Source organism: Aspergillus alliaceus, assembly GCF_009176365.1.
Source record: "Aspergillus alliaceus strain CBS 536.65 unplaced genomic scaffold BDW43scaffold_22, whole genome shotgun sequence".
Taxonomy (NCBI): domain Eukaryota; kingdom Fungi; phylum Ascomycota; class Eurotiomycetes; order Eurotiales; family Aspergillaceae; genus Aspergillus; species Aspergillus alliaceus.
The window spans coordinates 194,326-215,772 of record NW_022474705.1 but is presented as its reverse complement, the minus strand read 5'-3'; the positions used below and the strand labels follow the sequence as shown (position 1 = coordinate 215,772).

The window sequence follows — 21,447 nt, the reverse complement described above, 5'->3', positions numbered from 1 at the left end:
CGGACTATCTGTTTGTCTGGTCGTTATACCTTTTATTCTTCGTCTTTTTATTTGGCCAATCGCTATTGAAATCCAATGCCTCGCCCCAGAAGGCCCGGCGCTCCGGAGCCAAAACGAAGGTCCCGTAAAGGATGCTGGTGCGTACTAGTACTGACCGTTCAATGACTGCAACGGTGTGTGTATGATTAGCTACTAAAATCCTAGGTTAGGCCATGTAAAGCACGCAAAGTGAAATGGTTTGTGTTCATTCTCCCCATTTGGTTTATGGGCCATCTCTCACCCTCACCGTTTAGCTAGTTCACTAATCTTTTGAGTGCAGCGGAGAAGAGAAGCCGTCCTGTTTGAATTGTCGACGTCAAAATGAACCATGTGACTACAGTATTAGGCTAAACTGGGGAGGTAGAACGAGAAGAAGATCTTCCGTAGACTCCCCAAGTTCCCAGTCTAGCGGTCAGTCCGGACAATTCATACTGGCTTTCTCGCCGCCAAATATATCACAACCAGACCCTTCCGTGTTAGCCTCGCCCTACAAGTCTCCTGGTTCCTTGGAAGGAAATGTTGCAGGGGACCATATCACTGAGAGTCTGTTTTGGGAGGCTGGATGTACAGGGGAAATGGCAATAGGAACGTCTTATCCTAGAGGGTTATATGATATCCATGAATCTTCAGCTGTCCCTGATCAGACTTCTAGTCCCTCCACACGTACAACTGGCAAGAGTTCAGTAGATATGAGGCCATCGTCTCCGGGGAATCATGTAGCCACTTCATGGTCAGGCTTGTCTCCTCGCACGACTTCGGTGGTGTCCAGAGAGGCGATCCCCAGTTACCCATCGTCTATCTCACATTCCCTGGACGATTTTACCTACCCGTCGCCGGCGGATACGGGCTCAAGTATTGGGTCTCTCGCCCCTTTCACCTTTTCTCCTGCTACTATCTCGCAGCCAAGCTCCTTCCTTCGCCACTCTGCAGAAATCCCGGACCAGCCATTGAGCCACTCATCGCCCGAACAAGGCGACGGGGTTCCTCACTCGCAGTATGCATCCCCTGCCGATGCCGGTAATGCATATGTCCCTTACGAGTCAGGGAGCCCTTCAGACATTCACGAGGCTATATCCCCTCATACAAAAAACCCACAGCTCTTCGCATTGCATGGTGTAGGCCAAGGTGCCGAAACAATGCCAACAGGCTTGGTTAGTAGTACGGAGGACTTCTTCAGCAAGATCATGAATAGTCCCTTGTTATCCGAAAGTCGTCTGCAGGTCTCACACCACGAGCCAGTGACCACTAGCCATCTTCGATTCATGGGTATGGACCATGAACTCGATGGTGGACTCTCTAGCGCAGAAAGGAAGTGGCATGCCTATCTCACTAGTGTAACAGATAATTATGGCTTAGATTGCGGTCGTCCAGATCTGGATTTGAACAGGAACGACGACCATTCGGCTATTGATATAAACTATGCCCTGGACTTGATCAACTCGCAAATCGAATCGTCCCTCACCTCTAAAGACCATTCTGAGGATCCTTCAACCCCGAGTCCAAAGCAGAATAGCTTGGATGGTACAAGATACGCTTACTATGCATCGCCTGTACCTATCAATATTCCGCGTTATCTATCGCCTTTGCCACCGACCTTGGTGCAAACGCCTATCAATTTGATGTATTTTCATCATTTTATCAATCATACGGCTAGAATGCTGGTTCCGCATGACTGTGGGGATAACCCGTTTATTTCCGTCTTACCATCAAGTAAGTCTCTAAGTCTTGCTTTTCCTGTTCATTCTACTTCGCGCGAGTCTGCTGACGGATCAGTGGCGATCGGGGATTCAAACCTCCTAAATCTTATGTTGGCCTATTCAGCTAGCCACCGTGCGAGATACCTGGAGCATCCGGAGCCTGCTACTCGTATCGCGCATTGGGTGAGTAATGTATTTCCTGCATTGCGTGTAGCACTGGAAGATCCGCATGAGAAGGTCACGGACAATCATCTTGCCGCGGCCATCATGCTCCTCTCCCTGAAGATTATTTCACCTAGCACCTTCGAAGTACCCATTCCCTGGCAAAGCCATCTTAAACTTGCTAGGAAACTTTTCCTTGCACGCAAAGAGCAAATGGCGTACCCCGGAAATCGTATTGGCGCATTCCTCGCCCGTTGGCTAGGGTATATCGATATAATGGGAACTCTATCCTGTCGACACACGGAACCACCATTGTCTGAATACCATGATCTCATTAATACGTGTTGTTCACTCGAGGGACTGGACGAATTCTGCGTCGACTGTTTTACCGGATTTACCCCCCAAACCGGGCTATTCTTGACAAGGCTGGGGAAATTGGTTCATCAATGTGACAACGAACGATTTGACGAAATGGGCACCTGGATCTCCGGCTGGAGACCTTCAGCCAATATTGTTCTCGAAGCTCAAGATTTGATCACCGACCTTGAATTTCTCCGTGCCCGCGCACATGCTGGCTCAAAGCATTTCCAGGAATCGGGATCCACCGATATTATAGCCAGCGATAAAGCATTTTACTACGCAGGGTTATTACACCTTCATCGCCGCGTTCTAGGCACGCCTCCGTTTTCCCCGCCGGCCAAGGAGGCTTTTGACGGGCTTCGGGATGCCCTAGTAGAAATAAGGTCTGGGGCGTCCGCTGAGGTTAGCATTCTTTTCCCATTGTTTACCGCAGGCTGCGAAGCCCATGAGCCTGGGCAAAGAATGGAATTCCAGGAGCGATTTGAGGTTCTGGAGAAAACGGGCATGAAACAGGTGGGTTGCTTTGTGCTTGAGATAAAACTGGTACTGACCTTCGCTCATGTAGATCCAGCATGCTCGCAAGCTAATGCAGCGTTGTTGTGATGAGAACATGCCATGGATTGCCTTAGCTCGAGGGGAGTTCCTCGGATAAGGAGGTCTGGATAACACCTCGTGGCCTGGAGACTTGCCATAACGAGCAAGACAAGTACTTACAAAATCTAGATGGGAATGTGTGACTTACAATGAGTATACAAGATGGAAAAATTCACAAATGAATAACACTATCAAACATATCCAAACTGTCCAAAATGAGCTTTGCTAACCACAGACAAAGTGTCACTTTGACCTCACTTCTTCCACTTGTAATGGAACAGGTCCCAGAGAAAACTCTGCTTTCTCATTAAGCGCTCTACTAGCAAACATTAATCATTCAACTTGACCAGATTGGTTGCTTAAATGAAGCAGCTTTTTTTTCACTCTCTTTTTCAAGGATCCAAATTCGTGTCTAGTGATCAAGCCTACAAAGTAACCCTGATTAGTTACAGATCTCGTGTTTCTCGAGCAACAGATATATCTTTTTGGTTTTATCTCAGTACAAGAACAGAACAAATAAACAAAAGATCATGACTGTACTCAGTTAGCTCAACTCCCTCACCGCCCGTGAACTGCAAATGCTTCCCAAAATGGAAGGCTGCCATTCTCCTGTTTTCTCAAGTGCCTTTTAGCACCGCCTTTGCTCTAGTCTGTGTTCTGCTTCCAATCCTCATGACCCTCCTCCCATTTTACCTGCTTCTCCACCGGATCAAGGCCCTCGTTACAATGGCAAAGTCCGTAACCTCGGCGTCTCGAGGCAAAGAGGACAAGACGATGCCTGACGAGTCAGAAGTTGCTGTGCCTCCTGTCCCAGAGTCGTGCCGAAGCTCAGACTTGATGGATGGAGGATTGGAGGACATCCAGGTTCCGGCTCTTATGCCACAGATCACCGAGAAGATCCCGGGCCCAGTCACCGCTAGTACCATTGTCAAACTGGCCGAGAAGCTTGATCTGGGAGCACCGGCTCTGTTGGATGGCGGATCGGACAACCTTGGAATCCCTACGTTGACTCCCAAGCGTGTAAGTCATCTCTCTCCGTAACAGGGTTTTGAACCTCTAACGTTTAAGAAGAGTGCAACTAGTTTCCCGCGTGCAACCTGGGGCGCAAACAACTCTACGATCGGCACCGAGGGACAAACGAAGGTCGTTCCCTGGAACGGTAAGATCCGCTGGGCTATTGAAGGTCCTAGTATCTTCGATGACGAGGAAGACGAGCTTGGAGCATTCTACTTCCGTCCTAACCTACTAGCTCGGCACCCGTCTTCGGACATCTGGATGTTCCAGTATGGTCTACGATATATCCCCAGCAAGGACGATGGAAACGTGTATCGCACGGTCCGGATCGAAAATATCCCACCAACAGTTACGTTGAAGGATATCTTGCCTGCCGTTAGCGCTGAGATCTTCTTAGCTCGTCTCGCTAATACTATCCCCATCACAGGATCCCAGACTGCGCTTATCACGTTTGTTTGGCAGTGCGATGCTGTACGCTTCTCTCAGACCTCAAAGGCTGGCATAAACTTTGGTCATGAAGTGGCAAAGGTTGTTCCCGTCAACACACCAACGTACCCCATTTCAGCCGAGTTGAAGCGACTGATCTTCAAAGAGGGCTATACGCGCTGTCTGTGCGTTGCAAATCTGCGCGAGACCCTGAAGAGTGAGATCCGCCGCGTCATGGAAAAGTCTAGCTACTCCCATGATATTGAGAAGATTGAAGACGGCCTTGTGCTGGGAGAGACATACATTCGGTTCCATTCGATCAAAGTGTCCGCTGCGGCGTACGAGCTTCTCAAAAACCACCGGTGCTTTACACAGTGTGACTTCAAATTCCTGAAGAAGGACCGAGACACGGGTGGTACCGGCTCCGAGGAGCGCAACTTTAGAACCAAAGTGCAGGAAAGTCACACCCGCATCGGGATTTGGGATTAGTGTCGTGGTCTTGAATATTCATTTTGAATCTTCTCCGTGAATGCATCCATTCTACTACTATTCGACCGTTTCTACCATGCAATGTACTTATTACCATATTATATCTTATATCCTCAGCGATAGTATTGAAATAATGCATGGTCATATTGTCTCCGTAGGTATTGATTGATATTAACTGTAAGCTCTATAGCAGTTTCAGGGAGCTGATCAGATCTGTGACAGCCGTAAAAACGTACAAGGGGTGAAGGTTATTTCAAGGAGAACCATCGCTACTATCGTCATATGATAATGCAGTATATTCACGAGCGGGACGGGATATCCGATACTATGACAAAAGATACGCTTAATCCGTTGGTGCTAGACAGGCTGTCTCTTAGAGGAGCGGCTTGTGTGGATATCCCACAGGTTCAACGCCTAGGAGGAACTGTATCTCGTAGTATCCTCTTCTTGCGGTCCTACTCAGTGAGAGAACCATTCAGGATCCAAGACTTAGTTGTTTAAGAGACTTTGTTAGAAATATATAAAACCTTTTTGTACCTCTGAAGAACTGGTGACGGATACTCAACTCGAAGTTGTGTGTGTACTGGTCTATTTCCTACCTTGATAGAAAAGAAAGATACCGTATCCTGTCGCTTGGGTTGGCTAAGTCGAGCTCAGCTCCATACACTACTAATGCATGGTACTGGGAGTGACCGATTTCCTACAGTGATTTACTGGGCCTACGTCAGCAATCAGCTTTCAGAAAAAAAAGAAACTACTTGAACTCTGGTCGATCATCCTCAGCTCCAGTCAGCTTGAGCTTTGCAAATCGGTACTTTTGGCAATCTCAGCTGGCTGATGATATGGACTAGCTTTTAAAAGACAAAACCCAGACCCGCAAACCACATCAAAAAGGCAATGGAAATGTGCTACATGCAACATCAGGTACGAGCCCGGTCAGTAAATCTACTTAGAACGTGGTATTGGGTGAAAATTATGTGTAAGTTCCAAGCCCCCAGCCTAAGTTAACCATCATCGCAGATTTTCTGTGCCTTTACCATGGCTCCTATGCAAGGCAAAGAGATTTTCGCATACCATGACCTGGAGTCACCCTCTCATTTATCTGGCCAAAGCCCTCAAATCACACAGGTAAAGACCTTGATCAAAGGCTACCTAGAAGGTATTCAGTTAGAACCAAAGACGTCATATATCCTTGAAGAGACGGTCTGGAACTATTTCAGAAGCTTGCATATGGGCGAGCAGGTTGAAAGTTCGTGCAGAAAAAGCTCAAGCTTACTGTGACTTTTGTCCATCAGGCCTCCACGCCGTTTCCATTCGAGATCAAAGCCCTGTGCTCTATCCAGGGAGTGTACATGTTTCTTGTTGATGATGCCACTGAGGGACTGACGGAGGACTTACAACACTTTGGACAGAAGTATGACTCTTGATCCTTCTTCCGCTATTACGGACAGTATTGCTGTTTCAATGATTAATTTGACTCCCGGTTGTTGCCCATGTTCCTGCGCACTAAGGTTGGCGACGCTGAAGTCCTCCTCCACTTGCTTTGGCCGAATACTCTGCTTTCTGAGAAGTAACTTATGCAGTACTTCCCGATGAAACAGGAGACGGTCCTGTTCATCGACCTCACTAATGATATACTCTCTTATTACAAAGAACGTTTCATCAATGAGAAAGGGGACTTCATGACAAACTTTGGAGAGGCACATCAAGTCGAACGCTTGGATGTTTTGAGACATTTGACTTTCTATACTCCACAAGTGCGTTGCTCCCTTTGGTCCCTTCATGTCGTTGGAAAAAAGTCTAACAGATTTTCGTTTTAGGTTCTTCCCTCTGTGGATAAGATGTTGGAGGGTAAGGAGGACCTGAAGAAGCCACTGGAGCAGTTCATCACCGGCTGGGTCATGCTAGCTACAGCCCATAGATGCTAACACCTGGTGGAGCTGTTTGCAGATGAGCAGTTTGCCTCCCTACGATGGCGATACATGATAAGACTTACCCCTATGATATCTACCTTAGTTGAGAGTCATCTTTTGTAGATGATATCCGAAATATCAGATTAGATAGTATATAAAACTCAGCTACTCAAGCCTGAATGTACATTGTCAAACTTCCTCACCTATCTCGATGTTGGATCTTGCCGAGGATTAGCTCAAAGACCTCTTTTCTTAGCCTATTGCTGTTGTCAGTCTTTTCAATCTCCTGTTGTAGCTCTCGAACGTTTGCCTCATCATATTTCCAAAATACCATCCTCATATCCAGATCCTGAAATACCTTCTTAACCTTGTCCTTAGCGACATCATCCCAGCGGCCGTAAGATAGGTCAAGAACTCGCCGCTGCTTAACATCACAGCGACAAAGAGCCTCCACAACAAATCACGTACACTTATTATCGCGTATATCGGTACCAACTCTCCCTGTAAGCGCCGAATCACCATAAACGTCCAAATAATCATCCTGCGCCTGGAAATACTCTCCCACGATCCCCAAGCTGCGTGGTCGTATCACAGAGCTGTCCCAGCTCCGTCCGGATTCCAACTTCATTAAATAGCTCAATGAATTTTAGATCTCGGGATGTTGATCGAAATGCTTCTAGAGAGGGACGAAAATTGAGGATTTCAGTAACGAGGCATCGTTGACCCGCGGCTAAGCCTACTCCGTCCTGACGATACCAGCATGGTTTACCCCTGCGGTACTCAGACTTATCCATGATGTCATCCCATATTAGGTATGCGGCTTGGAACATCTCCGTTAGCCATCCGAGAGTACTCAGGCCTTGGAATTCGGTGGTGGTGAGCGGACGTTGTAGTAAGCAGTGGCCGGTGTCGAGTACGGTGAGGCCGCGGTTGAGCTTTCCGCCTTGGATATTCTCAGTTAGACACTATTACGCGACTGCCAGGAGGGCCATCTTGGATCCTTAAGAGTATTTGATGCACACTCTTCCAAATTGGTCTTTCTGTGGAGGTGGAATCCCCCTCTGTGAAAAATCTGCCATTATTTCAGCGATGAGGGGTCCGAGGGCTTCTTTGAATCTCTCGCGGTCGGCCATTGATGTGTTATGTTATCGTAGGCTCAGGATTTTGACTAGATGTGGATGTCCCGATCAGACTTTCTGCATTTCCACTTGAGACGTAGAGCAAGATGGCCGCATTTTTCTATCACTGCTGAATAGTGTTTGGATCCTCACTGCGCGAAATGAACAAACCTGAATAAGCTCAGAGCTTTCTTTTCCCTTCTCAGTATTTAAGATGCAAAAAGAAAGTGGCAAAGCGCCATTCAAATGCTGCATGCCAGAAACCGAACCGGGTTGTCTCCACGCGGTCCTTGACAGAGCATCACCTGGAACTTTATATCCTTGTTTTCGGCCAGCCATCTGCTTGAGCATGCGCTGTACTTAAGAGGTGAATTGATAAACACAATCTCAAGCGAAGGTTTACACATAAAAATCTTTCTAGCAGCGCAAGAGCAAAATATCGAGACCATAGATGTTACTCATCAACATAAACAATATTTCTTCACACCGTCGATCTGATCTGATAAGAAAGGACCCACCTACCGGTAACCCTAAAAGACTGAAAGTCAATTTACTTCCACCCCGCATTCCATTAACACGAACCTCCAATCCTCCACTGCAGCTCACTTATACCCTCTCTCTCACCACCACCACTATCACTTTCACTAAAAGACAATGCCAACCCCCCAATGACCCAACCACAGTCAACTGTAAACCCCAAAATGCGCCCCCAATTATCCCCTAACCTCCTCCCAACCCTCTTCACCTCCCTCACCCGCCAACCAAAATGGACCCTTCACCGCACCCTCAAAAGCGACAACCCCCTCGACATCAACGGCTCCCTGACCGGCACAGCAACCTTCACACCCCTTCCAATCCCAACCAATCCCCAATCAAGCTCAAGCTCAACCTCATGCTCAAAAGACATCCTCTACCACGAAGAAGGCGAGATGCCCACACCGCCAGGCCTGCGCACGCACCCAAGCGTCGGCGTCGGGCTGCGCTTCACGAAGAAATATATCTGGCGGTTTGACGAGGGGCGGATTAGCATCTGGTTTGCGAAGGTGGGGAGTGATGTGCCGGATTATTTGTTTCATGAGTTTGAGTTTGTGGATCAGGGTCAGGGTCAGGATCAAGGTCCGGGGGAAGGCGAGACGTTTGTGGATGCGCCGGCGCCGCCGGGGGCTGGGGGGGATACGGTGGTTTACAGGGCGAGGGGGAATCATCTTTGTATTAATGATATGTATCGCACGGCATATGCTTTTCGGGTGAGGGAGGGGGAGGTGGTTAGTTGGGCGAGTCGACATGTTGTTAAGGGGCCGAGGAAGGATCAGGATATTGTTAATATCTATTGGGTGGGGGTGTGAGTTGGTTGGCTGGTTGGATATAGACTTTTGAAGCGGGTTTGTGTAGATGTGAAGTCCAGGATTGGATTTAGATGGGGATTGTTATTTACAGGGATGAGTCTTTGGTGGATGGTAGAGAGAGTGGATTTTGATCAGCTGCTACATGTGGACAGGGTAACAATATGATACAATAAGGCTTGGTTCTTCTGTAACGGTCGTTTGGGTTTCATGTTTTTCTTGAGATCGCTAGGATATGTCAAATTCTCACGCCCCGTTCCTCTTATCCGTGATAGTCTTCAATATGATATCGCAGTTAGGCTGCCTCGCCCAAAGGTCAACGCTTTGTTCAATCCCAGCAGCTGTGACGTTGACCATCTTTGTTCCTGGGATATACAATGGCCAATCTGTGTCATTCCTATCTTTTCCTGTGGAGAATTCAAGGATCTCCGCTTGGAATTCTCTTGCAAGAGAGACGTTCGTAACCGGTAGCTTGGTATCCTCCCTGTAGAAGTAGTCTGTAGCTGTCAATATCCGAACGATACGATAGATTCAGATGGTAGGAGAAACATACAGAGTAAATCCTGTCCATGCCTAGCCGGCGGCACTGAAAACACATACCGCTGGGTCTTGTTCCCGTACACTTTCGCCACAGCTCTCGCGTTACAAGCAAATACGACATCGGTTGTCCAAGCATCCGCGGCCCTTTGCAGCTGGGAGTCTGGGTATGGATACATATCACGAATGCGTTGAATGGTACCATTATTAGCTCCTGGAACCAGCAGTCGGATCAGTCTAGCGAAGTCTTCAGGCGTACTGACATCCGGAGTAATTCCCGTCCCCTCTGCCGCCATATTTCCGGAAACCACTGCCTTGACCCCTTTGTTGAAATGGCCTTGTTGTAGTAGGATGGGGACTGCGTCGGATAAATGCTTCCCGTCCGGGAGTGGACCAATACCTATACCAGGACCCAAGGAGCCTCCTCCCGAGCCACCGGGGAGGTCTAGGACTTTCTTATTTGTAGCAGCTAGTGCAGCCGGCGATGCTTCCCTGAGGCAAGCCAGTGTTGCACAGTTCGCAGCTTTAAGAACCTGATCGTAGACCTCCTGGCGACGCCCCGTAACATTCCTTCTCGGCATTAGGCCCGGAGATGACAGGAATACCTTTACTAGTCAGCACAACTTCCCTATATTTCAAAATAGAAAAAGATCCCACCTTCTGAAACGGAAGAGTCCCGTTTCCCCCATTCGCCACCATCATCATGGAAATCATAGCCGCACCCGCACTCTGCCCCATAGCCGTGATGCTGTCTGGATCACCCCCAAAACGCGAGATATACTTCTTCGTCCACTCCAACGCAGCAACGCTATCGTGAAGCCCTACATTAGCATCCATATCCTCATCTGAAGAGGAAACCCACCCATACACACCCATTCTGTCATCAAATTCAGCAACATTCCTCTCGCTTAGTATGGGACGGAAAACCAACCGATAGTTACTAGCAACGAAGATAAACTTATCCTCTTTCTCCTCAATCAAATCCATCAAGCCAAACGCATCCCCAAACATATCCTTACTTCCAAACGCCCACGCACTTCCATGCAACCAATGCAAAACGGGCACGTTATCCCCCTCCCGCACACCCTCTGGCACCCACACATTCAGGAACAGACAATCCTCCTGTCCCCAGGCGGTACCGTTTATGTCCGGAAATGGGGCTTGCGCGTTCACAGAGCTGACGCAGTCGCTGGTGGAGAGTCGGTCTCTACCATCTTGAATGCCGCCTTCGGGGAGTGGGGGCGTGACTGGTTTGCGGAAGCGGAGGTTCCCCGTTGGTGGCTGTGCGAAGCGGATATTGTTGTATAGGCCAACTTTTGTGCCAGACTCGGTGGTGTTGATGAAAGTTGGGGCATGGGTGGCGTAGCCAAGGCTGATCTGGGGGAAGGATAGGGCAGTGGCGGTCTGGAGCAGGGAGATTGTTGTGCCGAGGAGGAATAGGAGGAGATTTCCAGAGTACATGGCTTGCTTTGCTTGTCTGATTCAGTTGTTATTTTTAAAGCTGTGGCCATTCCTAAGGGCTTGAAGTGTTTGCGATCACTACTTTTATAGACTTCGTCACTTCCGGATCTGGTTGGACTCGTACTCGCTTGATATCCTCGTACTATTTGTTTTACTGCTTTCGGATGATTGACATCATGCTGATTATTAGGTTTAAGGACAAACGGGGAATCTCGTATTAGCCTACAGGGTTTACATTAACGCTTCCAGTACTAGCTAGTGTGTGGGTAGAACTGGATGTTGTAGGGTGGGAATGAGGGCCATCCTATCAAAGTTTCACACAAACCTAAGTAAAGACGATCCCACCGTCGACTACCATCGTCTGACCCGTCACAAAGTCCGAGTCCTGACTTGCCAGGAACCCTCCAACTAATCCAGCCACGTCCTCTGGCTCACTCGTTCGTCCTAGGACTGCCTTGTTGGAGTACACTCTCCGTGTTTCCCCCTGCGACCGGCCCTCGATCCCGCCCAACTCCTCGTCAATCTTATCCCACATTGCCGTGCCCACCACACCTGGCGCATATGCATTGACCGTAATCTTGTGTGGTGCCATCTCAATCGACATGGCTTGCGTCAATCCCCGAACCGCCCACTTACTAGCCGAATAGACACCTAACGCTCCGAATGCCCTAAACCCAACGATAGACGAGGCCCCCACAATCTTGTACACCCCAACCCCGGCAGCGGTCTGCGGATCACCCTGGACAATCATCTGACGGGCTGCATGTGTGTAACAGTTGAACACACCTTTGAAGTTAACGGAGAAAACCTGGTCAATGTCGGCCTCAGTGACGTCAAGAAGTCGTTTGACTTGCGCGATGCCCGCGTTCGCGACCATCAGCGTCAACGGACCGAGCCTTTCTACCGTCTCTTGAACCATCGCTTCTACGGCGGAGGATGAAGTCACATCAGCGGCTATGCCAATCGCCCGGGGACGAGAAGATACTGAGGATCCATCTTGAGAGATCGTGGTGTTGATTTCATCTACGACGCTGGTGATCGCATCTTTTGCGTCGATGATATCATTTATGCAAACTGAATAACCGTTTGCGGCCAGCCGGAGGGCAATTGCCTTTCCACTTAGAACTGCTTAGCACTGATACGATATAGACACCAAGAGGGCATATATAACTTACATCCCCCGGGCTGAACCGGTAACGATAGCGACTCGAGGCATTTTGATAATTTTCGATGTGAAAAAATGAGGTGGAGGCACAGAGAATCACATTGGAAAGGATTGAAGAAATCCCATCTTTTATATGGCTTTCCCCGCTTCTTGGGAAAATGAGGGGAAGATACATGTCTTGGTGAGGCTTGGTTCCACTTGTGCTTCTTCACTTTACTGCTTTCAACATCTTCCGATGCTATTGCTAGGGTCCCATTGCTTCGTATGTTTTCTTTTTAATTGGACGCAAGCCGCCGAGGACCATAATAACCCAATGTAACCCTAAAACTACTCTAAATAAGCAGCCCTGTATGCTATGCTTCCTTCGACGCCTAGCTTAGCCCACTGTCGGAGACAATCGTGTTCGCCAGAGATGCTTACGCTCTCACATCTATTGGCTGTATTTCAGCCTTTAAAGCGAGACCGCTAAGATGCATTTCAACATTTCCATTGGTCTAAAAAGGGTTGCTTGCTTCTTTTAGTATACCCCAATCTGGAAACACCCTCGCAGCTTATCATCCAGCCTTGTCGCTACAAAATGGGACTTCCTGACATAAAAAGAAGGCTTCATCGAATCTTCTTGTCTTCGTTTCTAGAGCGGTCAAACAAATATTATCTTCTCAAGCCTTGAACCCCATCCAAAGTAAGCTTCAAATATGATAAACTTGGCGCGAAGCAAAACCATGTGTGGTTACTCACTATTCTACCTGATGAGAACCGGAAAAGCTCTGTACAATGTTCACTTCAAACTGTATCGGCCGAAGGGCAACCCAAATTTGAGGCCCTCTCGTATGTTTAGGGCTACATGGATATAGACTTTATTACCGCCTATCAGGTACACCAAACCGTTGCTGAAATTCGCTCGAACAACGTTGGATGCACCTGGCTTATGAAAAACTTCAAGTGAGCATTTCTGAATGTGTAGTTGACCTGGACATTGCGGACAGACACTGCAGTAGTTGTGTTTGTGACCAGGGTCAAGTATCGGAATGCACGACGAGTATGCTTCTTCTCGGCCGTGTATGTGCCAGGTCCTCGGCCAACAGGGAAACATAGTGGAGAGTCAGTCCCGAATCAGCAGTGGCTTCACAAGCCTGACTACTAGTCCATAAGCTTGGCTCCGTGAATGTCACGCCAATGAAGGCATCGCATGTGGATGAAGAGCCAATGCCCAGAGACACAATGCCAGCTATGTTGCGGCCGAAGTCGAAAGTCACTGAGGCGGGCCCATCGAACGTGGTGTTTCCGCTGCTAGGGCTGATCAGGGCGGAGGAGCTAGTAACAGAGCCATTGACTTGGAGGACTTCAGGGGGGGGGGGGGTGAGGTGTCGTGATGTCGGAGCGAGGATGTATTCGTTGTAGGGCACGCCATAGCAAGTCACAGCCAGGAGAGCCGGGCTGAGCCAGGCGGACCTTGGGGGTCGCATTGTTGCTGGAAGGGATTGAATGCTCGATAAGTCCAAAGCTTGGCCATTGTGTCGAGCGGTACTATATACAACCTTAAGTACACAAACATAACCGGATTTCGTCACCGGAAGTGATATTCTCTACCTTGTGCTCCCGGGAATGCCGAAACATACTCGGGGGGTGAGGACAAGAAAAGAGAAGATAATAGGCTATTACGGTCTTTTCAAATAGAAGTAACATCATGGGAGACCACAGGAACTGCAAAAAGTGTACCGGGGGATCATCAGGCCGAGTTTCTAGTCCTGGTCAATCAATGCCCCAGAAAATGGCGTTTTTGTGGGGGAGCCTGTATATTTGTCTATCCCCCGAGGTTTTCCCCGATGGATTTTTGAGGCATGTCGGTACTTGAATCATCCTAACCCCGGCGTCACCAGATATATACATATTACTAATAACATCGCATCGCGTATGGGATGTTGAACTCTGCACCGACATCTGGCCCTGGTCACATGATCCTTCTATCATGCCTCTCAACGACCCACGACGATGATGTTGACACGCGCTTAGGTTGTACCATCTCGTATCGTAGAACCAGTATCACGCCTTGCAGCGCGGCCTGTATACAACTAAAGCACCCATGCAACCACACATAAGAACCACAAAATTGTCACAGTGAGCCAAAAATCTCATAATATACCACAAATCTCCCTATTCCCATCACAGCCGAATACACGATCAGAGGCTCTGGGTAATCACGAAAAGGTGCGTTCCCGACGGCTAGAACCTATATTGGCTCATCATGAGCGCGAGGATCACGTATGGTAGCGCAGCCACCCCCATGATTATGCAGAGAATACAACAAATACGGCGAGCAAGGCCACGATTCCACCAACGCTCAATAGCACCCGGGCGGATAGTATTCCTCCTAACTCTTTCGAGCCCTTGGTAGTCGTCATAAGCGGCTTCCTCATCGTAGCGTTGATCTAGGTCGGGAGACGGCTGGGTTTCTGAATAAGGAGGGGGAGGGGGGAGTTCCTAGAACACGTGAGACAGCTTTTATGAGGTGGCACGGGGCGGGGGGGTTACTTTCAGTTGAATCATGGTGATTGATTCTTCAAGGGGGGTGATGGGGACGTAATTTAATTTAGGGCCTATAAGCAACTGATAAAGATGGATCTGTGTAGTAGTTATAAGACTTGATTACTGGGGTATAGGATGCGGCAGATTGCAGTACAGCCTTGTCAGATGTCTGTGGCAGTAATCTTTTGGGAGAACAAAAATGTGACATAAATACTTGACAGGGGTACAAACAAACCCGGTTAATATACTAATGCAAGTGAACTTTTTATATGGTAGAGCAACGCTTCACTTGTAACTGTTAAATGCATCATATAATATAGATGTCCGTCAACGAGACTCCAAAACACTATAGATGTGGGTGGACTGCGTCATCTTGAGTGACCCCCTTCTGTTGAGTCAGACGGCAATGAACTGCCATAACTAACTATACGACACTTTACGAAAAAAGAGACAACATTGATTTGCTCCCGACGGGGGCTGCTGACAATTCATGGGGTTCGTGTCCTCGGGTTCTATGCAGAAAGATCCGGCCATGGTGGTGGGTGGTATGAGGGCGGTAGCGGTGGCGGTCAGATCCATCTGCCGCACGATGCAACCCTAATTTGATATCCGCGTCAGCGGGCGGACATTCAGGGCATTTAATCCTGCAAAATGTTAAGTAAAAGTAAGAAATAAAAAATTGCCCCCACGCGGGATTGAACCGCGGACCTCTTCATGTCACTACCTTTGGATGCCAAAGGCCTACGAGTGAAGCGCTCTACCACTGAGCTACAAGGGCTTGTTTTTGACATTTTCGGGTTATTAAAAAATATACAAAAATTATTTCCCAACTTGTTTGATATATACCCGGGGTGACAAAAAATCGACTTTAAACCAAGTTTTCTTTATAGATTCTGATATCTTGTGGTCATCCACATTTTCTATTTCAAGTTTCTGACTTATGGGTCACGTGAATGCTTATCTCTAAGCTTTGGATTGTCTATACTTCTCGAAATATGGCCAGGAATTAATACATTGGAAATATATATTATAGGCGAAGAGTCAAAAAGACTACCACTGTAGTCAGGTTGAAAAGGCCCCTCAAATCCTTCAAAGACACTCACCTGGCTAGGAAGTCCGAAGATTTAACCCAGATATCCCAAAAGAAAATATAATTTACCTCTGTCTTGCACCGAAACCACACAGCCCAAGCCGCTACTATTTCAGTGTGTTCAGTGCAGAACCTACAAGTCTAACTACCATAGCTCCAAAATAGGATGGCTACTATCAGATTTATCGCACTCCATGGGAGCTGTATAGGGATTACGGGAGCTATAGGACAGCAGTGTAGCCGGTGCTTCACTGCCTCTAGTCTCTAGACCAAGAGGTTACCCGTATGCCCTTCGCCAAGAGGGAGTGCTTCCAAAAGGTATAACCGGCTCGGGTAGAAACTCTGTACCAGACCAAGGATATGGACCTTGGGACTAATTTATTGCATGGAATATATTGTCGAGTACCATTAAACTTCTCAATAAGTTGCCCTTATAGCTCAGTGGTAGAGCGCTGCACTTGTAATGCAGAGGTCCATCGTTCGAACCGGTGTGGGGGCATTTCTTTTTGCATTTTTATGCGAGCTTTTTGGGGGCTTAAAAGCTCAGGATTTAGTGTTCTGTCTGTGCGGATGTTAGTTGATGGAATATCAATTTAGGGTTGCTCTCTGTCGCATCCTCGGCATACCGCCCGTCTAACTGCACTCTAATTACCTTATTTATGTAAACTAACATTTCTCAAGCCCCTTTCGGTTAGTTGTATGTATTTCATCTAGATGATGATTAAAATGAGACCATGAATTGTTACGTATATAGGTGAATATCTGCTTCGGCTATCCACCGTTACTGCTGGGTTGACTTATATCTCCAACGCATTGGCTGTATGACGCGAGACTATCAAGTATGTATGTACGTCGCAGTTAAATGCGAATCCTGACGTCTCTAACTATTATACCTGCATAGCATTCAGCTCACTAGCGGTCCTGCTTTCTCCACTGTATCGCTTGCCTATAAACAGCCGGGGCGCTTATGCTGTCTACAAAAAATTAAACCAATATAATGACCGTGAGGACCCTCAATCAAATCCTTCGCGGCCACTTTCGAGGTGGAGCGCGAGTTCTCCGGGTAGTTGGCCTAGCTTGGCGATACGTTGCTCGAAGACGCTCTGGAAGACTGTCGAGCTAATCGTAAGGCCGGTCATATTGCCGAACATACGGCACGACACCATGATGCCGATAGCGAGGCCTGCGTCGTCAACAAGCTGACTAACATTCATTTGTTCCCCGGGGAACATGCAGATGGCGAAGAGTACACTGACACCAACACCGGCGAGCACTTGAGGGCCGTACTTCATGCCATCAGAGACTCTGGGTTTCCACAGCGCAAAGAGGCCAACACCGACTACCACACACAGCGCTGCGGCGATGGTTAGTAGTTTGTATTCCGGAAGAACCTCTACACTGACAGCTCTGAGTATGCTGAATACGATAATGAAAACACAAATCGACAGTACATCGATGGCGGATTGTGCTTCGTAGAAGCCGAACAATATCAAGACCAGAAATCCTAGTATATGGTCGGACTTGTTAAGATCCCGTTAGTCTGCACACCGGCTGATGCTTAACTGTAGTCGGTTAACTAATTACCTGTGTTATCTCACCCTTAAGAAGTAAGTTGCGGGTTGCGGGTAAAGGGGTAGTAAGTATAACCATATCAAAGTAATTTCAATCTGTGGTATGAACCGTAGCCATCATAACTAGTTGCTCAATTAAGAAACGGAAAAGGGATTCATTCAGCAAGGCGCAGCTCTTATCTTCAAGTCTGTCGACAATTAAATCAGGTAGAGCGTCTGCGGGGTTCCGTATTCCGCCCGCAAAGCCACGTAGACTGGGGGGACTCCTCCATATAAGAAACTCCTTATGTTAAGTACGAAAAGCCGAAGCTTGTAGGTCACCAAGATAACTGAACAAACTCGGATACTAGCACACCAACATCACAGTGCGAATACCCTCTTCTCTAGCCTTTCTCTGGCGCTCCTTCTCCAGTAATGCAGACAGCGTCAAAAGTACCATCGTCTTCCACATATCGCCTAAATCAATTCTAACCCGCAGTATTCCCACCTTTCTGCTTCCCGGTGCAGCTCCAAAATACACAGCATAAACGTCAGCCGTGCCTACACCACATAACTCCAGGCCTAGCGAGCCCGACACTCGCGACTCTTCGGTCCTTTTCCATAGAAATTCCCGCCTTCTTTGTTGCACCTTCCCATGAATGTGACGAATAGCCAATAGAGACCAACTATAGCAGCCATATTGCGGTGAGAACATCATATGCGATTTCTGGTCCCCGAGTGTGAGGAGCATTTTAGTGGTGTAGAATTTGCTGAACCTGCAGCTACCGAGAACCTGATCACTCTTGTCGGTACCGGCATGCATTGTGATATCCGTGTTATCGCTAATTGATCCTTTGACGTGTATGAAGTAGAGAGGATTTTGCTCATCTTTCTTAGGAACAATTATCATGTTGACCCGCATAGGCCCTGTCTGGGTGAAAATGAACTCTTGCTGCTGGTATGCTTGGTCTGATGCAGCCATTGGGAGGAAATACGCGTTGATGATCCCGTAATGGGAAGATGGATGACGAAAATATAGGAAGAATAACTCGAGGGATGAACCCAAGTCTTATTATGGGCATACAACATTTTTTAGTTCTCCTAGTAAACAAGGGCAATATTAATTGAGAGCCTTGCACTGCCACCACGGGGCATGGTAAGTTAATCATAACTCGTATTCCAGCTTCAGCTCGCTGCGCATAGTTTTATGACCATTTATAATGACCGGCTCTTTCTGTGCCAAGGTCTTCAGTAATTCCACCTCAACGATAAATTTGAAGCTATTCAAGCTCCTATATACCGCTACCATAGGCACCACTAAGCAACGATAAAAATTGGCGTAAATGCTTGAAAATTACAGCGATATCCAACGATATAGAGTCGTATTAAGCCTGTTTAGTTATCTGCATCTCCTCAAAATCCTTTGTAAGCGCTAGTCCACCTCATTATTATTATTATTAACCAAATTTAACGTCCGTATCGAGCCGTTGGCTATGACAGACACATGTGCCTAGGCAGTGGCCTAAGCCACTGCCTCTAAATGGTCCCTAGGGGCTCTATCAGCCCCCCTCTATCGTTTCTGTGTTCATTCTAATGCTTTTCCTCGCCCGAGCCGCCTATCTGTGCCCGAGCCTTTGGGCCATGCCCTCCTCGATATTCATTACTTGCTGGGCGTCATCTAGGCGTGCCTAGACTGCCCTTTCTACTATCCTTCCCCTCTACTTTCTGCTTCTTCTACCAGCTCTAGGCCCCAAAGGTTATCTCTAGAGGCTCTATCTATCTCCCTAGTTGCTTCCCCTGGGAAACATCCGATATTGTTGTAGCCAGGAAGGTCATTAGGGCCTTTGTGGCCCTCTGATCCTCAAAGAGATGGCATTCTGGGTTTCTCCCCACCCAGGTGGTGATACTCCTGCCTTGACTAGGGCCCAGTATAAGGCCCGTCTCTGGTGACGCCATTGTCTGCATTCCACCAGTAGATGGCCTGTTGTCTCCTGTGGAGCCTGGCTGCTTTGGCATCTAGGTGAGTCTCGGATCCCTATCTGGCTCAGGTAGGTTGGTATTGCTGCGTGCCCAGCCTTGAGCTGATAGCATCAACGAGCGAGCTGCTTTGGTGCTGTTCCTGCTACCGAGTCTAGTTTCCATCTTTTTTGGGGCTGGTAGCGCTGTTGGGCCCTGTAGGATCGTTTCTCCAGGGCTCGTACAAGCCATTATTATCTCTGGGCCTGGTTTGCCTCAGTGCATGTTCTGCGTAGATACACTAGACTGAGGCTCCTGTCTATATCTCTGGGGGCCTTTTCTACAGCTATCCTTAGCAGCTTGGTCAGCCTTCTTATCCCCTAGGACCCCTTGATGGCCTGGGACCCATTGAATAGTGGTTTGGCATCCTTGATTCTTAAGCCTTTGAGCTATATCTTGGGCCTGAACTGCCCAACTTGCCCTGGGCCAGTTCCATTGTCTCGTAGCCGGGCTATAGCTGCCTGAGAATCTAATAGAACCCTAATAGAGCCTTTATATCCTATCTGCTCAGTTATTTCAAGTGCTTTATAAGCACCTGCTAGCTCTGTATCAGAGACCTCTTTCCCCTGCCCTAGCGGCACCTGCTTAGTCTTCCACGTGTCTGAGGGCTTTAGCCATGCAATGCCTGCACCGGTCCGTCCATTGTCTAGGCGTTATCCATCTGACCACATTCCAATATATGTAAATCGACAGGCACGCGCAATCACAGGGATGCTAAAAATTACCCCAATTGGGCCACTTATCAAAGAAGCAGCTCTATACCTAGCGAAAGCCCTGCTAGATAGACGCCAGAGGCAGTATACCCTAAGTCTACTGGGGTTGCCTAAGGGCCATCCAGATCAGGCTATTCTACTGGTTAGCTTCCGTTGGGGGATTGCTGCGCACAGCCCGGGGAACAGCCTATTGATGACCGGGGATAGCTAGGGCACGAGGCCCATCGAACCTAAGCCAGTATCTAGCAGCAAGGATGGCTAGTACCTTAAGGATAGATCCCTTAGCAGGATTTGAAGAAGTACTGGAGATTTTTTCCAAGGCATTTCCAGGCACTATACTAGTGCCTGCAGAAAAAGAAGCCCTCAAGCAGGCAATGGTCCGTCTCAATCCACTTCGCGGTCATAACCAATATCACCAGTAGGTCCATCTGACCTTCATCTTGTATGTATGAGTTCTTGTATAGGTCCTCATATACATACATAAGTAAAATCCATACTTCTGAAGCCTTTATTTCTAAACGCATGCACAGGTTAAATTACTCTGGGCTCAGCTTAGCAGGCGAATGGGTTGGACGGATGTGAGGGAAGAATTGTTATGCTTCTTGGGGATTTTAAATAGAGGTTGAAATGGGTGGGATAGTTATGTTTGTGAGTGTCATTGATTGACTAGAGTTAGACTTGCATTGTCTCTGGTTGTGGAGAATTGGACCTAGCTTCTATAGATTTAATCAATATGGGGTTCTCCACCACGGATGCTTGTCGATGTTTTGCAGGATACTCATTAAATAATCGGCCTGAAAAGGCCCCATGATATCCTTCTTATATTCACTGGTTCTGCGAGACTAATATTTATACTATGTAGCCCCTTATCGACTCATACCCTGCAAAATGGTCCAGCTTGAGGCACATTTTTGCTGTCCTCTCGAAAGCTTTCTTCTCGAAACAGTACCGCAGTTGAAAGAAATGATACTACATTGAAGGGTTTCACATAATTGAGTCATCCGCTCTGATATACTTAGTATAACCCAAGTCCAGTTCCAGGGCGGCCTTGACCATAATGGTGCGTAAGTCGCAGGTTAGCGAACATATACTTGCTCACAGCCTATACACAGTTTTGTGTCTCCGAGCGACTCATCACCGGAAACTATCTTGTAATTCATCAGATCACGTTTTCGCTTAAACCGCAAGAGGAATGAGCGGCCTATGCCATACTTTCACTCCTCGACCAGACTCA

The 21,447-nt window shown here is 47.8% G+C and overlaps 9 protein-coding genes and 2 non-coding genes across 11 annotated transcripts; 5 read left to right on the top strand and 6 right to left on the bottom strand.

The window, feature by feature from the left end:
• Nucleotides 1-657: 657 nt before the first annotated feature.
• On the top strand, nucleotides 658-2,910 carry BDW43DRAFT_300299 (fungal specific transcription factor domain-containing protein; the record flags this gene model as incomplete). Its single annotated transcript, XM_032044870.1, has 4 exons — nucleotides 658-722; nucleotides 809-1,749; nucleotides 1,813-2,771; nucleotides 2,824-2,910. The coding sequence occupies 4 exons, from the start codon at nucleotides 658-660 to the stop codon at nucleotides 2,908-2,910; spliced, it is 2,052 nt and encodes a 683-aa protein (XP_031900274.1).
• A 283-nt stretch (nucleotides 2,911-3,193) lies between these two features.
• On the top strand, nucleotides 3,194-4,854 carry BDW43DRAFT_87310 (uncharacterized protein). Its single transcript, XM_032050631.1, has 2 exons — nucleotides 3,194-3,872; nucleotides 3,924-4,854. The coding sequence occupies exons 1-2, from the start codon at nucleotides 3,525-3,527 to the stop codon at nucleotides 4,779-4,781; spliced, it is 1,206 nt and encodes a 401-aa protein (XP_031900273.1). The 5' UTR covers nucleotides 3,194-3,524; the 3' UTR covers nucleotides 4,782-4,854.
• A 1,519-nt stretch (nucleotides 4,855-6,373) lies between these two features.
• On the top strand, nucleotides 6,374-6,709 carry BDW43DRAFT_311150 (uncharacterized protein; the record flags this gene model as incomplete). Its single annotated transcript, XM_032047127.1, has 2 exons — nucleotides 6,374-6,538; nucleotides 6,602-6,709. The coding sequence occupies 2 exons, from the start codon at nucleotides 6,374-6,376 to the stop codon at nucleotides 6,707-6,709; spliced, it is 273 nt and encodes a 90-aa protein (XP_031900272.1).
• A 1,688-nt stretch (nucleotides 6,710-8,397) lies between these two features.
• BDW43DRAFT_276281 (uncharacterized protein) lies at nucleotides 8,398-9,402 on the top strand. The gene has a single exon (XM_032041937.1). The coding sequence runs from the start codon at nucleotides 8,481-8,483 to the stop codon at nucleotides 9,156-9,158; it is 678 nt and encodes a 225-aa protein (XP_031900271.1). The 5' UTR covers nucleotides 8,398-8,480; the 3' UTR covers nucleotides 9,159-9,402.
• On the bottom strand, nucleotides 9,402-11,153 carry BDW43DRAFT_311148 (Alpha/Beta hydrolase protein; the record flags this gene model as incomplete). Its single annotated transcript, XM_032047126.1, has 3 exons — nucleotides 9,402-9,652; nucleotides 9,709-10,297; nucleotides 10,350-11,153. 3 exons carry the CDS (start codon nucleotides 11,151-11,153, stop codon nucleotides 9,402-9,404), a joined length of 1,644 nt encoding a protein of 547 aa, XP_031900270.1.
• Nucleotides 11,154-11,322: 169 nt separating this feature from the next.
• On the bottom strand, nucleotides 11,323-12,696 carry BDW43DRAFT_87254 (uncharacterized protein). The gene is made up of 2 exons (XM_032050630.1): nucleotides 12,329-12,696; nucleotides 11,323-12,271 (listed from the first exon to the last, which is right to left on the bottom strand). The coding sequence occupies exons 1-2, from the start codon at nucleotides 12,367-12,369 to the stop codon at nucleotides 11,479-11,481; spliced, it is 834 nt and encodes a 277-aa protein (XP_031900269.1). The 5' UTR covers nucleotides 12,370-12,696; the 3' UTR covers nucleotides 11,323-11,478.
• Nucleotides 12,697-13,334: 638 nt separating this feature from the next.
• Nucleotides 13,335-13,784, bottom strand: BDW43DRAFT_311146 (putative alpha-L-rhamnosidase A; the record flags this gene model as incomplete). The annotated part of the gene is made up of 1 exon (XM_032047125.1): nucleotides 13,335-13,784. The coding sequence occupies one exon, from the start codon at nucleotides 13,782-13,784 to the stop codon at nucleotides 13,335-13,337; it is 450 nt and encodes a 149-aa protein (XP_031900268.1).
• A 757-nt stretch (nucleotides 13,785-14,541) lies between these two features.
• Nucleotides 14,542-14,865, bottom strand: BDW43DRAFT_311145 (uncharacterized protein; the record flags this gene model as incomplete). The annotated part of the gene is made up of 2 exons (XM_032047124.1): nucleotides 14,542-14,799; nucleotides 14,851-14,865. The coding sequence occupies 2 exons, from the start codon at nucleotides 14,863-14,865 to the stop codon at nucleotides 14,542-14,544; spliced, it is 273 nt and encodes a 90-aa protein (XP_031900267.1).
• Nucleotides 14,866-15,524: 659 nt separating this feature from the next.
• On the bottom strand, nucleotides 15,525-15,622 carry BDW43DRAFT_t111. Its single transcript has one exon. It is a non-coding gene; the product is annotated as a tRNA-Thr (tRNA).
• A 739-nt stretch (nucleotides 15,623-16,361) lies between these two features.
• Nucleotides 16,362-16,433, top strand: BDW43DRAFT_t113. The gene has a single exon. It is a non-coding gene; the product is annotated as a tRNA-Thr (tRNA).
• Nucleotides 16,434-17,621: 1,188 nt separating this feature from the next.
• BDW43DRAFT_276274 (uncharacterized protein) lies at nucleotides 17,622-18,551 on the bottom strand. The gene has a single exon (XM_032041936.1). It carries the CDS (start codon nucleotides 18,464-18,466, stop codon nucleotides 17,852-17,854), a length of 615 nt encoding a protein of 204 aa, XP_031900266.1. The 5' UTR covers nucleotides 18,467-18,551; the 3' UTR covers nucleotides 17,622-17,851.
• Nucleotides 18,552-21,447: the final 2,896 nt, after the last annotated feature.